The sequence below is a fragment of the Hylobates moloch genome, unplaced genomic scaffold, assembly GCF_009828535.3.
Source record: "Hylobates moloch isolate HMO894 unplaced genomic scaffold, HMol_V3 SCAFFOLD_4, whole genome shotgun sequence".
NCBI lineage: Eukaryota > Metazoa > Chordata > Mammalia > Primates > Hylobatidae > Hylobates > Hylobates moloch.
In genome coordinates, this window is record NW_026652279.1 from 30,015,537 (window position 1) to 30,035,782 (window position 20,246).

The 20,246-nt window shown below is 54.9% G+C and overlaps 1 protein-coding gene across 13 annotated transcripts in view; it reads right to left on the minus strand.

Annotated features, from left to right (window-relative positions):
- Positions 1–20,246, minus strand: part of IQSEC1 (IQ motif and Sec7 domain ArfGEF 1) — a 394,136-nt gene that overhangs the window by 42,456 nt on the left and 331,434 nt on the right. For all 13 annotated transcript variants that reach the window (XM_032149766.2, XM_032149767.2, XM_058437296.1 and 10 more), the window contains one exon: positions 1,748–2,042. In XM_032149766.2, the coding sequence (XP_032005657.1) occupies positions 1,748–2,042 (295 nt within the window). The remainder of the gene's footprint in view (positions 1–1,747; positions 2,043–20,246) is intronic.

The window sequence follows — 20,246 nt, forward strand, 5'->3', positions numbered from 1 at the left end:
TTGCATCACTTTCTGGAAGTCAACTGCCTCTGCATTGCTAACTTGCTCCTGTCCAGCTCCTGTGCCACAGTGGAGCCCAAGAGCAGGGGCCTCGCCTCGGTCACGGGCACCCAACACAGTGTCTGGTGCATAGTGGGCGTTCAGATAATATGCATGGAATGAAAATGAATAGCTGCAGTCCTATTAGGCCCACAGTAAGCATATAATTCTCTTCAAAGGCCTCTATTAAGTCCCAACCTTTTTCCTTTCTGTTTAAATGGCTCTGCTGCAGACATCTCTTACTATAAACCATGGTCCACTTTGGATCTGGGCATCACAGATAAAGGAACAGAGGCTGCTCTGCCCTGTGTCAGCCCAGCCTAAGTTGCAAGGCAGCACCGACAGCCAGGTGAGGAGGGGGCTGATGGGGGATTCCCTGTCAAGAGAGTGGATAACCCCCCCTCCCCAACCCCAGGAAGTATCTGTACCACTCCCTTAGGAAGTTGGGGCACACCAGGCCCAGAACTCTACTCCTTAAGGGACAAAAAGGGGAGCAACTTGAATCTATACTCCCAGCAAACACAAACAAACAAAAAAAACACAAAAATTGTTTTTAAAGAAAAAGGGTAACCAGGAAGATCTGGGAGCAAGCAGAGGGTGGCGGGGCTACAGGACGGGTGTAGGTGGGAGTGTAGGCCAGGCAGCTTCTGCAGCATGGAGTCTGGGAAGACTCCCAGTCTTCCCAGGGCCCTGGGGCCAGCAGGGGCAGAGGCGGCCACCTGGGCATCTGGAGGAGCTGTCTAGAGCTCAGTGCCCAGGAGCTGGGGAAGAGTCTGACAGCCCTCCCAAGCCTGCCCCTGCAAGCTTGCAGAGCTGCTGCCTGGGAGCCTGGGTTCTCTTGAAGCCTCAAACTGCTAAGGGGCTTGTCCATGCACTGGCTCACTCACCCCCTCACTCATCCATCTGTTCATTCACTCAGATCCTTATTAAAACACCTACTGTGCACATGCACTCGGAGGGACTTGGAAGCAAGAGCTCTTGGCCTCCCCAGGGACCGCTCAGGGACTTGCTCTTTCCTCTGCACCCCAGGATTCTCCTCTCCTGGCTCAACCCTGGGAGGCTACCTCTTGTCCTCCCTCGAGCCCAGCCCTAGGCACACTGTGGGTCTGGGCCACCTCTAAGGGCCAAGGCCCCTGGGGGAGGGGTGCAGTCTTCAGTGGGGGGATTTCCCACAGGAGCAGGGAGGTGTGAGCCAGGAGGGGTAGAGCAAGCAGCCTCCCCTGGCTGGCTGCAGATGCGGTTCTTTCCAGAGCTTGTGATATTTATGCTGTCAATGGACCTCCCTTCCCTCAGCCCTCTCCTGGGTCTTTAGAACCTCAGTGGCTGGCCACGTACCCAGTGTGTCCCGATGACATTGGGCCTTATGCTCAGACACCTATCATGGCCCCCCAGATCTGAGCCATGCGGGACGTGGAACCCGGGCCATGGCAAAGGCCTCATGTGAAGATGACTCTCTGGAAGTCCCCAGAAGGAACGCCAGACAACCCAGGTCCTTCCTACACGCCAGCCAGAGCCAGCTGGGGCAAGAGGCTCCTGAGAAGCAACTACAGGTGGAGCTGGAACTGGGGCAGAGCCCTCAGCCTTAGCCCACATGCACCCCAACTCGAGTCTTTGGGACAGATCTGCCACCATGCCTGGTGGGGGCACACATGGTGGGCAGAGCTGCCCTGCGCTTGCATGGGTGGCCTGAGGGGCTGTGCTCGCCTACCTGCTTGTCCTGCAGGTCCGAGGAGAGCTCATAGCTCTCGGAGAGTGAGCGTGAGCGCTTGATGGCCTCCTCCTCGGCCTGCTTGCGCAGGATGGAGGTTGAGTGCTGCAGCTTGGGCCTCCGCGTGCGCTGCTGTTGCCCCGGTGGCCCTGAGTACAGCCCATAGGCTCCCACTGATGTGTGCTCGTAGTGATCCGGGCTCAGGCTGGAACTGGGCACCAAGGGGCCCTGGGGGTAGGCTGAGGGGCTGTCCAGGGACGTGCCAGTCTCACTGCTGGGGGCCTCGCCCTCGACACTGCAGAGGAGAGAGAGGCGAGAAGCTTCTGGTGAGCAGGAAATCTGAACACGACGCCGGGCCGTGGGGCGTGACCCCACCATGCTCCTCGAGGAGCCCCCATGCCTGTTCTTCTCACACCCCATGGTTGAGTCCACATGTGCAGCTGGCAGGACCCTGCAAAACCCCTCTACTCAGCACCCCACCCACTTGGGTTCAGTTTCTCTGTGAAGCGCACCATCCTCTGACATCCCATACACCTTCCTCAAATTTTGCTCACTGTCCATCACTCACATGCAAATGCCAGCTCCCTGAGGACAGCAGTTTTGGCCACTGGGTCGCTGATCATCCCCAGAGTCCAGAGCAGTGCCTGGCACACAGCAGGTGCTCAGCAATTACTGACTCAGCGAGTTCTGTCGCCTTTTCTCCTACCACCTGCATTAAATACACCACTGATTTTAAACTTAAAAAAAAAAAAAAAAAGGCCGGGCGCGGTGGCTCACACCTGTAATCCCAGCACTTTGGGAGGCTGACGCGGGCAGATCACCAGGTCAGGAGATCGAGACCATCCTGGCTAACACGGGGAAACCCTGTCTCTACTAAAAAATACAAAAAATTAGCCAGGCGTGGTGGTGGTCGCCTGTAGTCCCAGCTACTCAGGAGGCTGAGGCAGGAGAATAGTGAGAACCCGGGAAGTGGAGCTTGCAGTGAGCTGAGATCGTGCCACTGCACTCCAGCCTGGGCGACAGAGCAAGACTCCGTCTCTAAAAAAAAAAAAAAAAGTCCCAATAATTAACAAAAGCGATTCTGTACTGTATGCCTACACTGGGCCAGCCCTTGTGCTGGTGTTTGCTGTGAGTGAACTGTGCCCTCCACATTTGTGTGTTGAAGCCCTGGCCCCCACGGCAGCACGGGACTGTGTTTTGGAAACAGCGTCTTTGTGGAGGTGATGACGTTAAAATAAAGTCACTGGGGTGTCCTGATCCAGCCTGACTGGTGTCTTTGTAGGCAGAGGAGATGAGGCCATGGACGCACACAGAGGGAGCAGCATGAGAGGACCCGAGGAGGAGAAGACCACCTGCAGGCCAAGGAGAGGGGCCGTGGGGGAACCCACCCTGCCTACGCCCTGATCCCCGACTTCCAGCCTCCAGAATTGTGCGACAATAAATGTCTGTTGTCGAAGGCCCCCGTGTGTGGTGTGTGTCACGGTGAGTTTGGAAACTCATACAATGCCGTATATACATTTTCTCTAAATCTTAAAAGCAGTCTACAAAGAGGAATCATCAACTCCCCTTTCCCAGGTGAGGAGACTGAGGCCTACAGGGGGTGCCAGGATGACCCAGGTAGGAAGTAGGTGAGTCAGAGTTCAAGCCCAAGTGGTGGGACCCTGAGACCCGGTGTTCCCCTCCGCCTCACCACTTTCTGTCCCTGCAACATGCACACATTTCTCTGACGTCTCCAAGCACCATGGGGGAACAGTGCCCCTGGTGGGGCCATGCAGGGCGGGCTGACGAGCTCATCCCAACTCAGAACTCGCAAGCCTTTTCACTGTGTGCAGACGCCGGTTTCCGCTGCAGGTGGCTTCTCAGTGTAGGACGAGCAGGGAAGGGAGAGAGTTATGTCACAGTTTCCAACACAACGTCCAGTCACCCTGCCAGATGCCCTGTCCCTGTCAGATCACTCAACCTCAGGCTAGAAGGACCCTGAAAGACCCTCTGCTCCCACAGGCCGGGGTGGAGGTCCCACTAGATGGGCACAGCAGAGAGATGGGCACATGGACCCCACGCAGCTGCGGTCCTCCCTCCTGGTGCCTCCTTCAGACCAATGGGAAGGCCTTGCACACGGCAGCCCAGGGCAGTGGGTCCAGCCCTGCTCTGCTCTGCTTCTGTCTCTGCTGCTCCTCATGAGGCCTGCAGGACCCCAGAGCCCAGTGCAGAATGTGACTGTCACCGGCTCCAGGGAAGCCTGGAGTGGGGGCCCCAGCAGGCGTCCTGGAGCAGAGGGCACAGCCAGTGGCCCAGGCGGTAGGGAGTGACGGCCCTTTGCTGCCAATTCTGCCCTGAGCCAGGGCTGGGCTGCAGATCTCAGCACCTGCTTTCCAGCCTGCAGATTAGGACAAGACTTCTGGCTCTGGCCTCCAGGGTTAGGCAGGGGATGCCCACCCCACTCCCCAGGAGCTGGGCCATGACACAGGCCTCTTCCTGAGGAAGAGCCTGAATGAAGAGAGGGTCCCAGGGCCCTCTGCCTGGCTCTGCCCTCATCAGACTGAGAATCAGGGCAGGCTGCCCCTCCCTTCAAGGTCCCAGTTTCCCTATCAGTAACACGGTGGGCTGGACTCAGTGCCTTCAAGCCGTCTGAGGAACACCACCCTTCGAGATTCTCCACATCACAAGAGTCTCCCAACCCCCTTCCCTGCAGCCCCCACCCACAGCAGCCTCCTTTGGGCCTGGTGTGTGTGCCTTGGTAGGGGGCGAGGGGAAGAACAGGCAGATCTGAAAATCCTCCCATTCTATTGCTAAAGCTTTGAGCAGGGTCTTGAAATAAATACTCACCAACCTAATCAACTGTACAAAGGAGCAAATGAGTCCCCATCTCAGACTTCAGGCCCCAGAGCCTCAGGTCGCAGGGGAGCGATGGCCTCACCAGGAAGCCCATCCCATACTGTCTGACCCCAGAGCCTACGCCTCTGCTCCAGGCCGGTGTACCTCCCTCTGTCTCACCTTGCCTTTGCAGCCTGGGGGCACATCACACACGCCCTGACTGGAAACACTTCAGTCAGGGGCCAAATCTGTGCTTCCAGGCAAAAGGCTGACAGGGAACAACTGCTTGTTCTTAAAGAGATGCAGCCGGGCCTCCACTCCTAAGAGGAGGATTCAAAACAATCTCATCACCCTAAGTTCACAGAACCACAGAGATGGACAGGCAGTTTCCCTGCAGGTCCCTGAAGCTGAAGCGGGAAGCCCCTTAGTGGCACACGTGCTGCTGCTGAGCTGCTGGGAGGGGAGTGTGGCACCCTCACTGTGCTGCCCCCTGACCCAGGATGAAAGAGCAATGTTCACCTCAAGTCTGAAGGAATTCCACCCTTCACCAAGCCCTTTCTAACCTGGCCTGAAACCACTGTGAGCAGACAGAGCAGGGCATCCTTCCCTGATGGTTGGGGGTGAGTGAGGGCCCAGGCCTGCCTGAGAACTTGAGAGGGGCCTTTGTTCCCAGTTGGCCGAGGTGTGGGGCAGAGGGGGTTGGGGAAAGAGATCAGAGGTGGCCACTGAACTCAGAATGGGCAGGAGATGGGAGTGCCTGGCGCTGGTAGCGCAGGGTGGCTTTGGGCCCTGGGGCAGGGTATCTTTGAGGATAGGATTGCAATGGTGGTGGCCTGGGGAAGACTTTCTGGGCCTGTGGCAGCCCAGGATTCCGCTCTGGGCACTCCTGGGTTCCTGGCTGCCCTGGGTCAGCAGGTCCAGAACATGCTTGGGAGAGGCCGGGCCTCCCTCTCCAGGAAGGGAAGGTCTGGCAGTCACCCATAGTCTTCCCTTCCACCCCAGAGCCAGGGTCCTGGGGGTCATCAGTTTAGTCCCTCCTCTGACTCAAACTCCCCCATTCAATCTGTCACCGGGTCCTGTCGAGTCTATTGAATAGCATCAGCTTGTGCAATGTGGCAGCCCTTCCACACTCCAAAAAAAATCAAACCCAACTTCAAACCATCCCAAAAGAAAGAAATGGCTGGGCCACCCTACTGCAACCAGTGTGGCACCACAGGGTTCTTCAGCAAACGTGGACAAAAGTGAGCACAGCATGGAATTTTCCACATAGCTATGAACCCACTTTGAGCCAGAGGACATCACTTCTTGATGGCCCCAATCAGCAACTGTGCAGTGCAGTATTAGACCCTAAAAAAGAGGCTTTTCTGAGTTTATCTGAACTGATAGACAAAAAGATAATTTAAGTGAAAATGCCCAGTATTGACAAGTACATACAGCCATGGGCACTCTAGGACTCTGCTGCTAGGAGTATAAATCAGTACAGGAAGTTATCGAACTTAAATGATCTGGGTGCTTGACTATTTTCTGGCTGAACTCGTGAAGATGTTTTGCTCTATAGCAACACTCTGGGCTCTCAGCCCCACCTTCCTGATTAGGACTCAGCTCTACCCAGTTTCTTCCTGGGGCAGGAAGAACTGTCCTATGTCAACCTTTCCCTTTCTAGGGCAGAAACACAGATGCCCTAGTGACAGAGCTTGGCTGTAAAGTGACGGTCACATTTTACCAGCATACATGAGTCTCTAGGTGGGACTTTTGGGTTAGAGAACAGCCAGACTGGCTCCAATATCCCTGCCCCGACCTCCTGAGCTCAGCTACTCGACATCTCACCACCCACTTTAGCTGCCTTGGGGATGCTTCTCCCACAAACCCAGCCCATTGAACAGGAGTGGTGAACACACCAGTGTGAGTCCTTAACTGCACCCCTGAATTTATTATCTCTCTCAGACACCTGGGCTACATGCAGACCAAGGAATGGGCCGAGGCACCTGTTCCAAGTCCCTGAATATTCCTGGCAGTTCAGAGTCTCTGGAACATTCTGTGAGAGTTAGGTGGCTGCTGCCCAGCCCTTTTCCATAGATTTGTGCAAAGGAAATAAGACCAATATGTGCAGCAGTACATATGAGGATGTCCACAGCAGTGTTGTTTCTGATTATAAACATCTGGAAATAACCTAAATGAGCATCGACAAGGGGATGATTGAAATTAATTCTGTATCCACACACTGGAAATAACATCAAGATGGGGGAAAGATCTAGTTTGATAGCTGTTCTTATGAAAAAGACTTGGGGATTTTTTGTGGACTATAAGATGAATGTGAGCTGATGTCATGATGTGGCCGAGAAGCCAGTCACTAACATGAATAAAAAGCCAGGAGCAAAAATAGCCCTGCTGCCTGCCACAGTTCTCAGACACAGCAGAAGACAGTGTCTGGGGGCTGCACAGACAGTCCAGAGCCTGAGGGCAGGGACAGCAGACCTGGGACACGTGCATGCCCTACCCACTCCTCCGCGGCAGACATTGCTAATTGATCACAGATTCCCTCCTAAAGAGCTTGGATGAAGCCTCAGCCTCCTTCCAACACAGCACTCCATACAACTGATCCCAGCTAGCATGTGAGATGCTATTTGCCAAGGCCAAATAACTGTATGCCAGGAAGCAGTATAACAGTATGCTCCTATCAAGAGCTGGGGCTGTGCAGCCGGGAGGAAAGCAGCCTTGGGGAGATGATGTGATCTCCATCATCAAGCCTCTGACAGGCTGACAAGCCGAGGCTAGAGATTCCTCCTGCAGTCAGAACTATGACTGCCAATACCCGACCTGATGAAGTACACTCTCATGTGGTTAGGGCTGCTTAGGAGGTAGTGAGTTCTCTGTCACTGGAGGTGTGCAAGCTGCGGCAGGTCAGACACCCGTCAGAGAGGTGGTACAAGGGACTCCAATCCTGGCTGGAAGCCTCTATCCCAGTGCCATATGACCTGTCTGAGTCTGCCATCTTTACACCGAGGTCTCAGCTTAACCCCACTTCCTCCACATGGCCACCCTCACCCCACACGCTCTTCCCCACCCCGGGGATCACCTGATCTCGTGTGCAGTCCATCTGCACCATGGGGGAGTCTTGTTCTGTGAGGGTGGGAGACAACTGCCCAAGCATCCCCCAAAGCCCTGGCCTCCAGCAAAGACGGGAATGGCCAGGAGCAGGAGGCCTGCTCCTTCCCATGAGATGAGTTCTGTATGTCCAGGATGGGCCCCCAGTGGTGGGACAGGCCGAGGACAGGGCCAGAGAGCACGTAAGGGCCTGGAGCTGCATGTGGATGCATCCACATTCTGCCCCAGAGCCTGTCGTGGGCTTAGGCACAGCCAGCCCTCCTCTCCCAGCCCGGGGACTCCAAGCTTTGGTCACTGAAAGGTTGCCAAGCTCTTCTCCCTTCTCTAGTTTTCCAATTTTCCTGTGATGGAAGTGGTATGTCGTGTTTTATGTGGGGACATGGCTGGGTGAGGCGCTAGATCCCTACAGGACAGTATTGCAATGGACACCTCGAAGGAACAGAGAACACAACTTGAAGTTTCCTCGTGCTGCCCCGCCCCACCTGGCCTTTCTGCCAAGCAAGGGGCTAAGCAGGCTCCTGGTGAAATTCTAGCTCTACTGCTTACCAGCTGTGTGACCACAGGGGGAATTAATGTTGTGCCTCATGTTCCCCTCTAAAATGGGGGTAATTAGTGTATCTACTTCACAGGACTGTGGAGACTTAGTGGAACTGATATAGTGAGGTCCTTAAGAAAGTGCTTGGCTCATAAAAAGCACTTTTCAATGGCTGTCTCGGGTTATCCTCCAATCTACAAGTCCCAGCAGCTGGAGGCAGGAAGGGCAGACAAGCCTAGTGCCCCAAGCCAGGGTCACCTGCCCTGCACCCTGCCTGCTGCTGGGACCCTCTCTGTGAGACACTCACCTCCAGGCTGGAGAGCCTGACCCCAGGGTGGAGGGAGACCTGGACCCAGACACCCTTCACTGGCCTGTTCCTTGGACTGGGGAGCTCATGGGGATGGGTGACAGGCAGACAGTCCAACCCCAGCCCCTCAGCCCAGACCTGTTAGATGCCACATCCCGACTCGCCGGGGAGTGAGTCAGGGCAGAGGGGCTGTGGCTTCTCAGCTACGGATGTCTCTAATTATGGCCTATGAAGTAATGAATGACTTTTCTCAAGAAAAATATTAGCCAGGGGAGGTTCTGGGCACCAGTGAGGGTACAAGATGAAAGCAGTGACCCACTGTTCACCCCCAATATCGACAACGACAATGGTAGTAACGGCGAATGTCTATAAGGCTAGTGATGTTCTAAGCTGTATATGGAACCCATTCAGTGCTCTCAATACCCTGCAGGCACGGAGAGGTGGCACCCATCCCCAAGGGCATATGGGCAGCCTGGTCAGGGAGCCCAAACACTTGCCCATTGTGCTTATGCAACTTCTTACAGAGGGAGCATACACACATGTATATACACACATATACATACGCAAACACAGATATACGCAGGTCTGAATTATACAGCAGCAACTTCTCCACAAACCTGCCAGGTACGAGATGCCGTGGTGGGTGTGTTTAAAATACATGACCTGTAACTCAACCACCATCGCTGGGAGGTAGCTAGGACTGCTCCCTTCTGCAGATGACAAACTCAGGGATGGAAGAGTTGAGTCACCAAGTCAAGGTAGTGAGTATAAGACAGAGTTGTGTGGGACCTGACCCCACACCATGCCTCTCCTGCCCAGCTGCTCAGGGGGAAAGCATGCTGCTGGCAGCTTGGACAGGGCTGGGTCCAGTGCTTAGGGGTCCTGGGGTTGTGCACAGTTATGAGATAAATCAGAGAAATAAGCCTAGCCACGTGTGGCCAGAGGGTGGCCACATCACACGGCAAAGCCACCCTCTTCAGAGTGGGCCGGGCCCCATGCTAAAGGAAGCAGGCAATCTTCAAAGCCTGTCTGTGGTTAAATGTCCATGCCAGCAGCCTCAGGCCAGACTCCTGGCAGTCTGCACAGGCCAGAGCAAAACAGCCTCCTGAAGTACGTATGCGCATCACGCCTCCAGGCCTCGTGGCTTTCCCTACACTCTGCTTTCAGGGTTTCTGATTTCCAGAAAGGGAGCCTAGACTGGGCAGGCACAATTCATTTCCAGCCCTCACAAGCTCCCTCTTGGGGCTTTCTGTGGCTCTTCTCTGCCTAGGCCACATTAACCAAGGTTAGTCACCCAGAGGAAGGAAGGGGGTGGTCTTGTTCTGCACTGGGCTATCTTCACCTCTATGCCCCCGTCTTGGGGAGGGATGGGACACAGCCAGGCAGGGTCTGGGGGTAGGTGGGGGCACATCCTCTTGAGCAAGAGCAGGGACGGCACAGCTGGAGAGGGGCAGCCGCCATCCCTGCCAGGTCTCTGCAGGGTGGTCCTGGTGCAGAGAGAACAGGCAGGTTTGTGAGGTCAGGGGCAGGAGCTTCAGACAGCTAGCAGTTTTGAACAGTTCAGCAATTTAAGAAGGGGCTGCTTTAAGGGCTAGTGCAGGTGTTCAAGCAGGGTCTGGCAAAATCAGTCTTTCTGGGCTGATGTGGCTGGGGGTGGGTCACCCACACATATGCTCACCCACTACGTCACTATGTGACGGGGAAGCCCAGCACAAGCTAAATACATAGATTTCACCCCTGCAACAAGCCCGTCAAGAAAGCACTGCTCTTCCCATTCTCTAGATGAGAAAACGGAGGCTCAGAAAGGGCCCACTGTGATCCTTGCCCAGGACTGCAGACCACAGAGCAGAGCCAAGATTCAAATCCATGTCATTTTTCTAGTCCTTCCCACTCTGGAATGTTCTCAGGACTGGAGGTAGTCCCCAACAGCTAGCCTGGCCCCAAGGAGCAGAATGCAAGGATACAAAGAAATGGACCTCAAAGGAAAGCTAAGTGTGTAAAGAAGGGACATAAAGTTGGCCAGCTGTGGTGGCTCACGCCTGAAATCCTAGCACTTTGGGAGGCCGAGGTGGGACACTGCTTGAGGCCAGGAGTTTGAGATCAGTTTGAGAAACGTAGCAAGACCCTGTCTCCAAAAGCATTTTTTTTAAATATTAGCTGGGCATGATGGCAAGTGTCTATAGTCCCGGTACTTTGGGAGGCCAGGGCAGGAGCATCACTTGAGGCCAGGAGTTGAAGACCAGCCTGGGTAACATAATGAGACTCCATCTTTACAAATTTCTTTTTTTTTTTGAGATGGAGTCTCGCTCTGTTGCCCAAGCTGGAGTGCAGTGGCGCGATCTCAGCTCACTGCAAGCTCCGCCCCCGGGGTTCATGCCATTCTCCTGCCTCAGCCTCCCAAGTAGCTGGGACTACAGGCACCCACCACCACGCCTGGCTAATTTATTTTGTATTTTTAGTAGAGACGGGGTTTCATAGTGTTCACCAGGATGGTCTCAATCTCCTGACCTCGTGATCCGCCTGCCTTGGCCTCCCAAAATGCTGAGATTACAGACGTGAGCCACCGTGCCTGGCCAAAAAATTTTTTTAAATAGCTGGGAGCAGTGTCTCGTGCCTGTAGTCCTGGCTACTCAGGAGGCTGGGACAGGATGATCCCTTGAGCACAAGGAGTTCAAGGCTGCAGTTAGCTATGATGACATGACTGTACTCCAGCCTGGGCCACAGAACAAGACCCTGCCTCTAAAAAACTTTTAAAAAATTATAATAAAAGGGCTGGGCATGGTGGCTAACGCCTGTAATCCCAGTACTTTAGGAGGCCGAGGAGGATGGATCACTTGAGCCCGGGTGTTCGAGACTGGCCTGGCCAACATGGTTAAACTCTGTCTCTACTAAAAATACAAAAAATAGCTGGGTGTGGTGGTGCAAGCATGTAATCCTAGCTATTCGGGAGGCTAAGGCACGAGAATTGCTTAAACCCGGGAGGCGGAGGTTGCAGTGCGCTGAGACTGCACCACTGGGCAACAGAGTGAAACTCGGAGTGTACTCCAGCTGGGCAACAGAGTGAACCTCTATCTCAAAAAAAAAAAAAAAAAAAAAAAAATTAGAATAAAAGAAGAGACACAGAGCTGGTGTAGCCAGCAAGACAGGAACAGTGAGGGCTTTCCCAGGGGAGGCTGTTCTAGTGCCGGTCAGCCATCCCCCCTTCTCTGGTCTTGAGGGGAGGCAGCATCCCCACCGATGCCTAAAGCCTTACAGCCTGGCAAGCAGTTCTAGAAGAATGATGCCTGGCTGCTGACCAAAAGGACTTATGGACTCCTGAGGTCCTTCCTAGGGAGCAGTAGGTGAGGACCTCCTAGATGAGGCCCAGCAATGCTGGTCGCCTCCCCTGGCAGGCAGGGTTCGGATGAACGTGACCTGGTGGTGAGCAGGAGGGGTGAGGTCGCAGCACCCCCAGTGGAAACCTAAGGAGGGTGGACAGAGAGGGAACGAGTGAGCCCTGGAGGAGCACACGTAATGGGCACAGATGTTGAGTCCCGTGCTCAGAGCCTCCAGATGCTGCCAAGATCTGGGACGGAGGGGCTGGTGGAGATGGAACCCTCACATGGAAAGATTTAGATCGAGAGTCTGCAGGAAGCACTGGCACCAAGTGACGGCCACCTAAACATCCCATGTGACTTCCGCTGGCTAACCAGGAGCACCATATCTAAAACGGGACAATCCAGAAGTCACCCCTACAGGGCGTGGCGGGAGAAGGTGGGGGTCAGGACGGTTTCTGCGTTTACCCAGTTCCCAGGTTTGGAGAAATGAGGATATCCAGGAATTGCAGAGGAACCCAAGAAACCGGACATCCCGCTGCCCAGGCACTGCTCCTTTGAGCCCTAGTAGGCAGCCCAACCTCAGGCTCCGAACTGAGCTCCCCACACCAGGCCAGCTCCCCACAGCCTTCCCATCTCAGCGGGGTGCGGTTGGGGTCCTTGGAGCTGCTCACTGAGCGTCACTCTTGGCAACTCTTTCTCAGACCCTCCTCCCCATCTGTCAGCACATCGGGCTGCTCCACCTTCAACACAGAGCCCGCATCTGCCAGCCTGTGTGGCCCTCATCTTTTCCCTGTGTGACTGCCACGGCCTCTCCAGGCTCTTCTAGCCTCACATGCCACCCCACCCCACCCCTGTCCACCCAGCAATTGGGGTCCTGTTAAAACACAACCCTGAACACATTCTCCTCTCACTTGGTGGGATTTAGAGCCCAAGTCCTCACATTGACCCAGGAGACTCTGAAGGACCCAGCCATTCCTCCTGCCACCCTCCTCTGAACCCCCTGGCCACTCCAGCCCAGCCCCCTGGCCTCCTGGCTGTTCCTCTCCGCTCTGGCACGCTCCCACCCCAAGACCTGTGCAGGTGCTGTTCCCACTGCTCAGAGCAGCCTTCCCCTAGTCTGCCTGGCTCCCTTCCTCACTCCATCCAGGTCTCTGAAGATAACTGCAGGGATGTGGCTGAGAAGGAAGAGGAGAAGATGGGGAGGTGGCAGAAGAGGGATGAGGACTCCAAGAAGGCATGTGGTTTGAGCTGGAAGAGACCTGAGCATATCTGAATGGTGACAGGCAGCGACCCTGGCCGGAGGAAGAGGTCGGGCTGGTGGGTGGGCACACCACCAGAGGCAGAAACCCTCCTCTGGGGCCTCACTGTTCTCTGAGGGGCAGGGTGGGAGGCCAGTCAGCTGCTGATAGGGCCTGATCCTTCATCTCCCCAGCAAGGTGGGGCTCAGCCAGGGACAGTTTCAGGAAGCTAGGTCTTAATTGAGCAAGCCAGGGGGAAACAGAGAATGCCTCCCACCCTGTGCCTGGCTGCAGGGAGTACACCCACAGCACTGTCTCCATGCCTCTCGGTCTCCGTGCGCCGTAGACAGACCTGTCCAATGGCCCCTCAGAGCCTGGAACTGCTGGGGCAGCCCGGCCTCCATCCGCGGGGGACACTGAGGCTGATTGTCCAGTTGCCTCCAGAGAAGAGGGGCCTGGGTGGAGACTGGCCTCACTGACATCCCCCGACCCTGGCCTCAGGCCTGCCCTGCTGAGGCCCCGATAAGGCCCAGCCCAGCTCCGCCTCACACTGCAGCATTATCTTTAACGACTGGCACCCAGACCTCCAGAAGTGGCTTTTATATATGTAGAAAAATATAGGACTCGAACAATGAACTTTTCAAAGCGGGAGGCTATTTTTAGAGCTTTGCTGACTGATCCAACATTCAGCATCTCCCTATGTGTCAGCAGCTGCTGGCGAGATGGGCAGAAGGCAAGAGGAGTCGGGCAGCAGTCAGGGTACAGGGGGCTTCTCAGGCCACCCAACCACACGAAGGAAGATGCAGTTTTTCGCACTGCCCCTGCCCTCTGGTCCCGAGTGCTCTGTGCAGCTCCATCAGGCACCTACCACCCTAATGTTGTCATGACAGGAGTGACAGTAACATTATGGGCTAGAGTCCAACACTTGAGTTGGAACCCCAACTTCTCTGAGCCTTGGTTTCCTACCTGCACAGTGGGGGCAAGGCCGCCCCTTCACAGCATCACAGTGGAGTCAGTGAGAGTGTTCCAGGAAGCCCCACCAACAGCTAATGCCATGCCTAATTAGAGGGTAATTATTTCAGGAGAGACCTCCGGTCCTCAGACAGGGCTTGTTCTCATCAGCGCGTAGCCAGGCTGGGGGGACAGAAAGGTCTCCGTGTCCTGTGAACCCAGGGCCACACAGTCAAGGCAGCCCTTGTCCTGTCAAAGACAGTCTTTCCAGCCCCAGGCAGGTGGTGGCTCCAGCCTCCCCAGCCCAGGCCTCGCTCCCAAACATAAAGAGTACCGTCAGCCTGCAGGGGCCAGGCCACCCTCCATGGCTGCTGTGAGGCCCTCTCACTCAAACAGCCCAGGAACCTGAGTGGGTTTTGGAGATGAGAATGCAGGTTCCAGGAGACAGGCTGGGGATGAGAGGGCAACCCCTAGAACCTGGAATCAGATCTCCCTGCCCCCTCACAGCTTCAGGGGCCCGCATGGGAAAGAGCCCGAGGGCCTTGGTGGCTGTAGATCAATGGCAGCGTGGAGCCCAGGGCTGGGAGAGGCCCTGGGGCACATGGATGGCAGCACAGGGCGTCTGATGGGGGCTGCATGGCAAACATGGGGAAGAGGGGTTCCCCTCAGCAGGAGGGAAGGAAAAGAGGGATTTGCAGGGGCCATCTCCCCAGATCTCCGCTGTCTATCACACCAAGTTAGGTTTCCTCACAGCATGGCTCCATACCTGACTCCATCTTTTATCCTGCTTTCTTATTTCTGTCTCTCCCCTTGAGGAGGTCAGCTCCGGAAGGGCAGTGTCTGTCTGTTTTCCTCACTGAAGTTTCCACAGTGCCTAAATAGGGCTGGGCACACAGCAGGTGCTCAGTCTGAATCTGCTCAATGAATGAATGATGCTGCTAGTGACTTGGGGACCTGCACAACCCTGGGAGTAGATGCCAGCACTCCCAACACAGAGGGGTCAGGACAGGATGCCCCGCGGTCAGGATGGAAAGAAACAGAGCAGGGCAGAATGGGTCCCCAGTGCCAAGGCACGGCTGGCTGGCTGTCTTCTCCTTCTCCCACAACTCCACAGAACAACGGCAGGGCTGCTGCTCTCTCATTTACAGGTGGGGGCACCGAAGCCTGGAGAGGACAGGGGCTCAACAGTCATACAGCTGATGCGCAGCCCAGCCTGGCAGAGCCCCGTGATTCTGGAGCTGTGTCCACAGCCCTCCTTTGCTCTGCAGCTGGGTTGTGGAGACACCAAACGACTATGGAAACCATGAGTTTCTCCACTGTACAGACACACGCTCACTGCGCTGAGAACACTGTCCCGCAGGCCTCAAGTCACCAAGGAACTTGAAATACCAAGATCAGTCCCACCCCTTGAGGATGCCCTGGGCTCAGCTCTCTGAGTGTTGCTTCTGCCCTGTGCCTACCCCACCCTCCCACAGTCCCAGGAGGCCTGCCAGGCTGGGTCGGGCACTGGCAGGGCCTCAGAAAGGAAGCAGGGGGCAGACTGGCTCCACAGGCTGGCAACCTACACTTTCACTTGGGCCGAGAGCCAGCTGGCAGGGGGGTTGTGAGGCTCTGGATGGGGGGCCAATGCCAACACCCTGCAATCAACCCCAGCCAGGGCCTCTGCCTGGTGAGGTGTCACCAATCTGCCTGAGGATCTCACCCCACATGCTGGGGACCAGAGCACCGAAGCAGCGTAACAGGCCTAAAACAGGAAAAGTCAACCCCTAACGCCAATCCTGCAGCCAACCCCAGGACAGGCAGCCTTTAAAGATAGGGGCTGGGCAAAGCCCTTTATTCTCCCGAGCGCCACCTGGGCCAGGGCCAAGGTGAGGATGAGGCCTACCCCTCAGGGACCCTCGGCCTTGCCCCTGGAAGAGTTGGTCAGGAGACCTGGCATCTGCCCAGCTGCTCCTCATAAGGAGACCTGGGACTGCACAGAGCTCTCTGGAAGACAGATTCTGTGTGGGGGGTTCACGAGGTCTCCAATACAGACTGGCAGCCCCTGGCCCAACTTGGTCCACAAAACATGCTCTCTGTGGCCCAAACAGTGTTTCAAAAACTAGAACGAATCACTAACATTTCAGCGTCTTAAGATTTTATAAGAAAACCTAAGTTTCTGACTCATCTTGGGGACCTGACCACCCTGGGCCCATATTTCCACTTGATAAGAGTCAGACAAAGCGAGGTGGCAGCCGCATCCATCAGACAGCACATGTTCCGTCACCACCAAAGTCCCCACCACTGCCACAGTCCCCACCACTCCTTATTGCCCACCCACAGCTGGGCCACCCCTTCTCTTCCTGCCTATTGACGGCACCTATGTTTGTCTATGATGCTTACACAGGACCAAAATTCAAGGCCCAACACAAAGAACAGAACTAGGATCTACAGTTTGGGACTAGTTGTTCCCAAGAAACCTAATTTAGAACACCAATTCCCGAGAGGCAAGGTTCAAGAACTCCCACAGCTCTGCATGGCTGGTGGAAACACCAAGGACTTCTGCTCCACTGGGTCCTGTGAGTATGTGGTTTTTACAAGGCTCTAGCAAATTAATGTCGTCACAGTGACCACAATCCACAATCCCATGGTCATCATAACCACCAAGCCTCAATTCACCAGACGCCCTCGTTCCTAAGTTTCATAGAGTTAGAATATAATTTTCAAAGCCATCTGATACCTGGTGTTTATTCCAAAACTGGATTCTAAGAGGATGTCCTGAGGTTCAAATTCAAGCTGTCTCCACCCTCGGCAGCCCCCTCCGTCCACCTGTGAGAATGCCAACCTGAGTTTGGAGGAATGCCCAATGGCTCCAGAAGCATCCCTGGGGAGTGTGAGGGGAGCTCTACGTGCAATCGGTAGAGAGATCAGGTCTCTCTATAGCTCCCCTACTTCCAGGCTGAGTGGCCCCAGGCAAGTGCCCTCCACTCTCTGGGCTTCTATTGTCTCATCTTCACAACAGGCATCACTCCTGCTCTGCTTGCCCAACAGGAGCGTGGGATCAAGGGAAGACACACTTTGCCAACTGTAAATCCCACGTGGAGCTGTTTCTGCTCTGTGCCATCAGCCAGAGAGGAAAGCCTCAACCCCCTCAACTCAAGTCTTGGCTGGGCTTGTCCAGGTCAGAAAGAGGGACATCAGGAGAAGTGTTCCCCAGCCCAGTGCCAAATTAAGCTCTGCGGGATCAGGAAACGAGATACGTCCATCTCTGTGCCTGCATAGAGGGCTTTATGCTTCCGAAGGCCTCCTTCCTTCCACTCTGCCACAGCTTACCTGGTCTCAAGACACAAAGTTTACAAGACTGCTTCCCTTGCCATGACCTCATCTGCATGGCCTCACCTTCTTCCCTTCTTCCTTTACTTTCTTCATTAACCATTCCTATAGCCTGCCCTCTGCCAGACGCTTGACCCTGGCTAGCGTCTGAAGAAGGGTGGTTCTTGTTGGTTCTGAGTGCACGGAGATGACCAGAAGCTTCCAACCCCTGGGCTCAGTCAGAAAGATTTTTCAGAATATACACACGCACAGAGCCAAAAATCTTCCCGGCTGAGCCAAATTAAATACAGAGGCCTCTAGTTATTTCCATACGCACCAAATGGATTTAAATAAAGCAGTTCTCTGTGGCAGGCTCCAGCATACAGAGCTAGGCTGGGCCCGAGGGACACCCCAAGAGAGCCAGGCTGGAGGCACAGGCTGGGGAGGCTGGCTCTGGACAGGGTGTGGACAGAGAGGAGGAGACAGATGCCCATCGTGCAGAAGGCCTTCCTCATGGCCTGCCCTGCCAGCCAGGGCCTGTGGTGTGGCCATCTTGGCCCAGACAATCTTGGTCTTTTTTAGGTGCATAGCAAAACTGAAAGGAAAGTATGGCGTTCCCATGTACCCACCGCCCCAACGCAGGCACAGCCACTATCAACATCCACACTAGAGTGGCACATTTTTACAGTCCATGAACTACAGTGACACATCATCATCACCAGGGTCCACAGTCTACATTCGGCTCCACACTTGGTGTTGTAAACAGCAACCTTTTGAAGTAGGTACTATATCATCTTCCCATTTTGTGGATGAAGAAACTAAGGCACAGAGAGTTGATGTAATTTACCCAAGGCCATGTGACTCACACAGAAAGTGAGGAGAGGTGAGGCTGGCTGAGGCCCTGGGCCACCTCCCTGCCTGTCATGTTCTTCCCTCTGCGGGGCCAGCCCACCACCCTATCTACCCATCGAACTCCCTCTGCCCTTGCAGGACCTGGTGCAGGTGCTGCCCAGACTTGCAGCACAGCAGCTGCCAGGCCCCACAGCAAGTCAGCGATCTGCCAACAGCACCCAGCACAGGGACACAGAAAGGGTCTTGGAGACAAATGAAGGCTGCGGGTAGGAAACACTATCCCCCTCAACCTCCCCCACCTACAACATTGGCACACAGAGCTCTTCCCTGGCAACTGTCTGGTACCCAGCAGGCAGGAGCTGTGTGGCCCTGGGCAAATGACTTGGCCTCTCTGTGTCTGTTTCTCAGTCATAAAATAGGAGTATTGTCCACCCAGCAGGGCTGCTGTGAGAGCCATATAATAACACACACAAAATCCTCAGCCTGCGGCCTGTCACCCAGGAAAAGCAGAGAGTAGCTGCTGCCACTGTCACGATTGAGGACTGTTATCACTTCACTGCACTGCATGGTGCCACGGGGGCTAGAGGGAGGTGAGCTGGCCAAAGAGGAAGAGGTCTGAAGGAACACAGACCATCTGATTCCACACTAGCACCCATACCTGGGGAGCACGAGGGGTGCCTGGCTGGGATGTGGCCATGCCTAGGGTGTGACTTTGGCTTGTCTTGGCTTTTTAACTAAGCTGGGTTGGGGGCGCTCTATGTACCAAGCACTGTGCTAGGAGATAGGGTAGCAAACACATTCATACTGAGGACAGTGGCTGAAATGTGTCAGCACTTGCTACATGCCAGGCTCTAAGCCCAGCACTGTGGAGTGGCACAGCACTGGGTGATGATGACAAAGGTGAGTAAAGGTGATGGGAGGTGTCCAGGATGACTTTGGCATTCTGAGTGAAGCCCAAGAGGATCAGATGAAGTCACGGAAGAGAAGCCGATTTGGGGGGAGGGAGATAATACGTGTCCTTTGGAACTTATAGATTTACAGGTGCCCATGAGACCCTTAGAGAGGGTTGCTGGGTGGGCGGCAGGATGTCAGGGCCTGGGCTGGAGCCAGATCAGAAACCCCAGGAGGGAAAAGACTGTGTGAAGTGGAAAAGGAAAGAGGGTTGGGCAGAGGCACAGGGACCCCCAGTGCTGAATGGCCACCCAGGGGCCCAGCAAAATGAGGGGCTGACAGGTCTGGGAGGGTGGCAGGGGCACAGCCTGGCTACACCCCCTGGCAAGGAGAAAGCCAGGGCAACAGGGAGACCCTGTGGAGCTTGAAGCTGAGAGCCACAATACCATCCAGGGGACCCCCAATCCGATGAGAGAGGCTGAGAGCCCATTCCACACCCCGCCCTCCAGGGGTCCTAGGGAGATGGAAGAGAAGCGAGTTCTCCTACCCTGACCCAGGAAGGCCCTGTCTGATGGAGGAGTCACAGGTCTAGCCTCTCCCAGTCACTTCCAGACACAGGGCATCCCAAATGGGTCAGACACCACTTGGTCACCAGGCTGGGAAACTGGCTCAAGCTCAGAGTTCCCGAGTTGGGCCAACACAGCTAAGGGCTGTTCAAGGGACACTGTGGCTGCCCCAAGCACCCACCCCAGTGACATGACTTTTCCAAGGCTAGAAATGAGGCCAACCATGAGACAGGTCCTTGATATAAAATCAACAAAATGTCTGGGATTAAAACTAATCTCGAGTAATGAAATAAAACCGCACATAGGGATCATTATACCATTCTACTTTTGTACGTTGCACATTTTACATAACAAAAAGCTAAAAATAACGCTAAGACTCTGCTATCATACCAAGGCCCATTATCTTCTTGGGCCATTTTGCCATTTTTACTAAGCACAAACAAAAAATCTCAAACCCTGCTCATTTAAATGATGGCTCTGAGAACAGTCAATGGCCCAGAGGGAACACAGAATTCACGTTCCTGCGACTGCACCTCCCCCTCCCCCAGCAGCAGAGGAAAGAGCTGCTTCCCCAAACACTTCCTCTCCACCCTACCCTCACCCCATAGGAATAGCGGCACTGCAATGGTAAT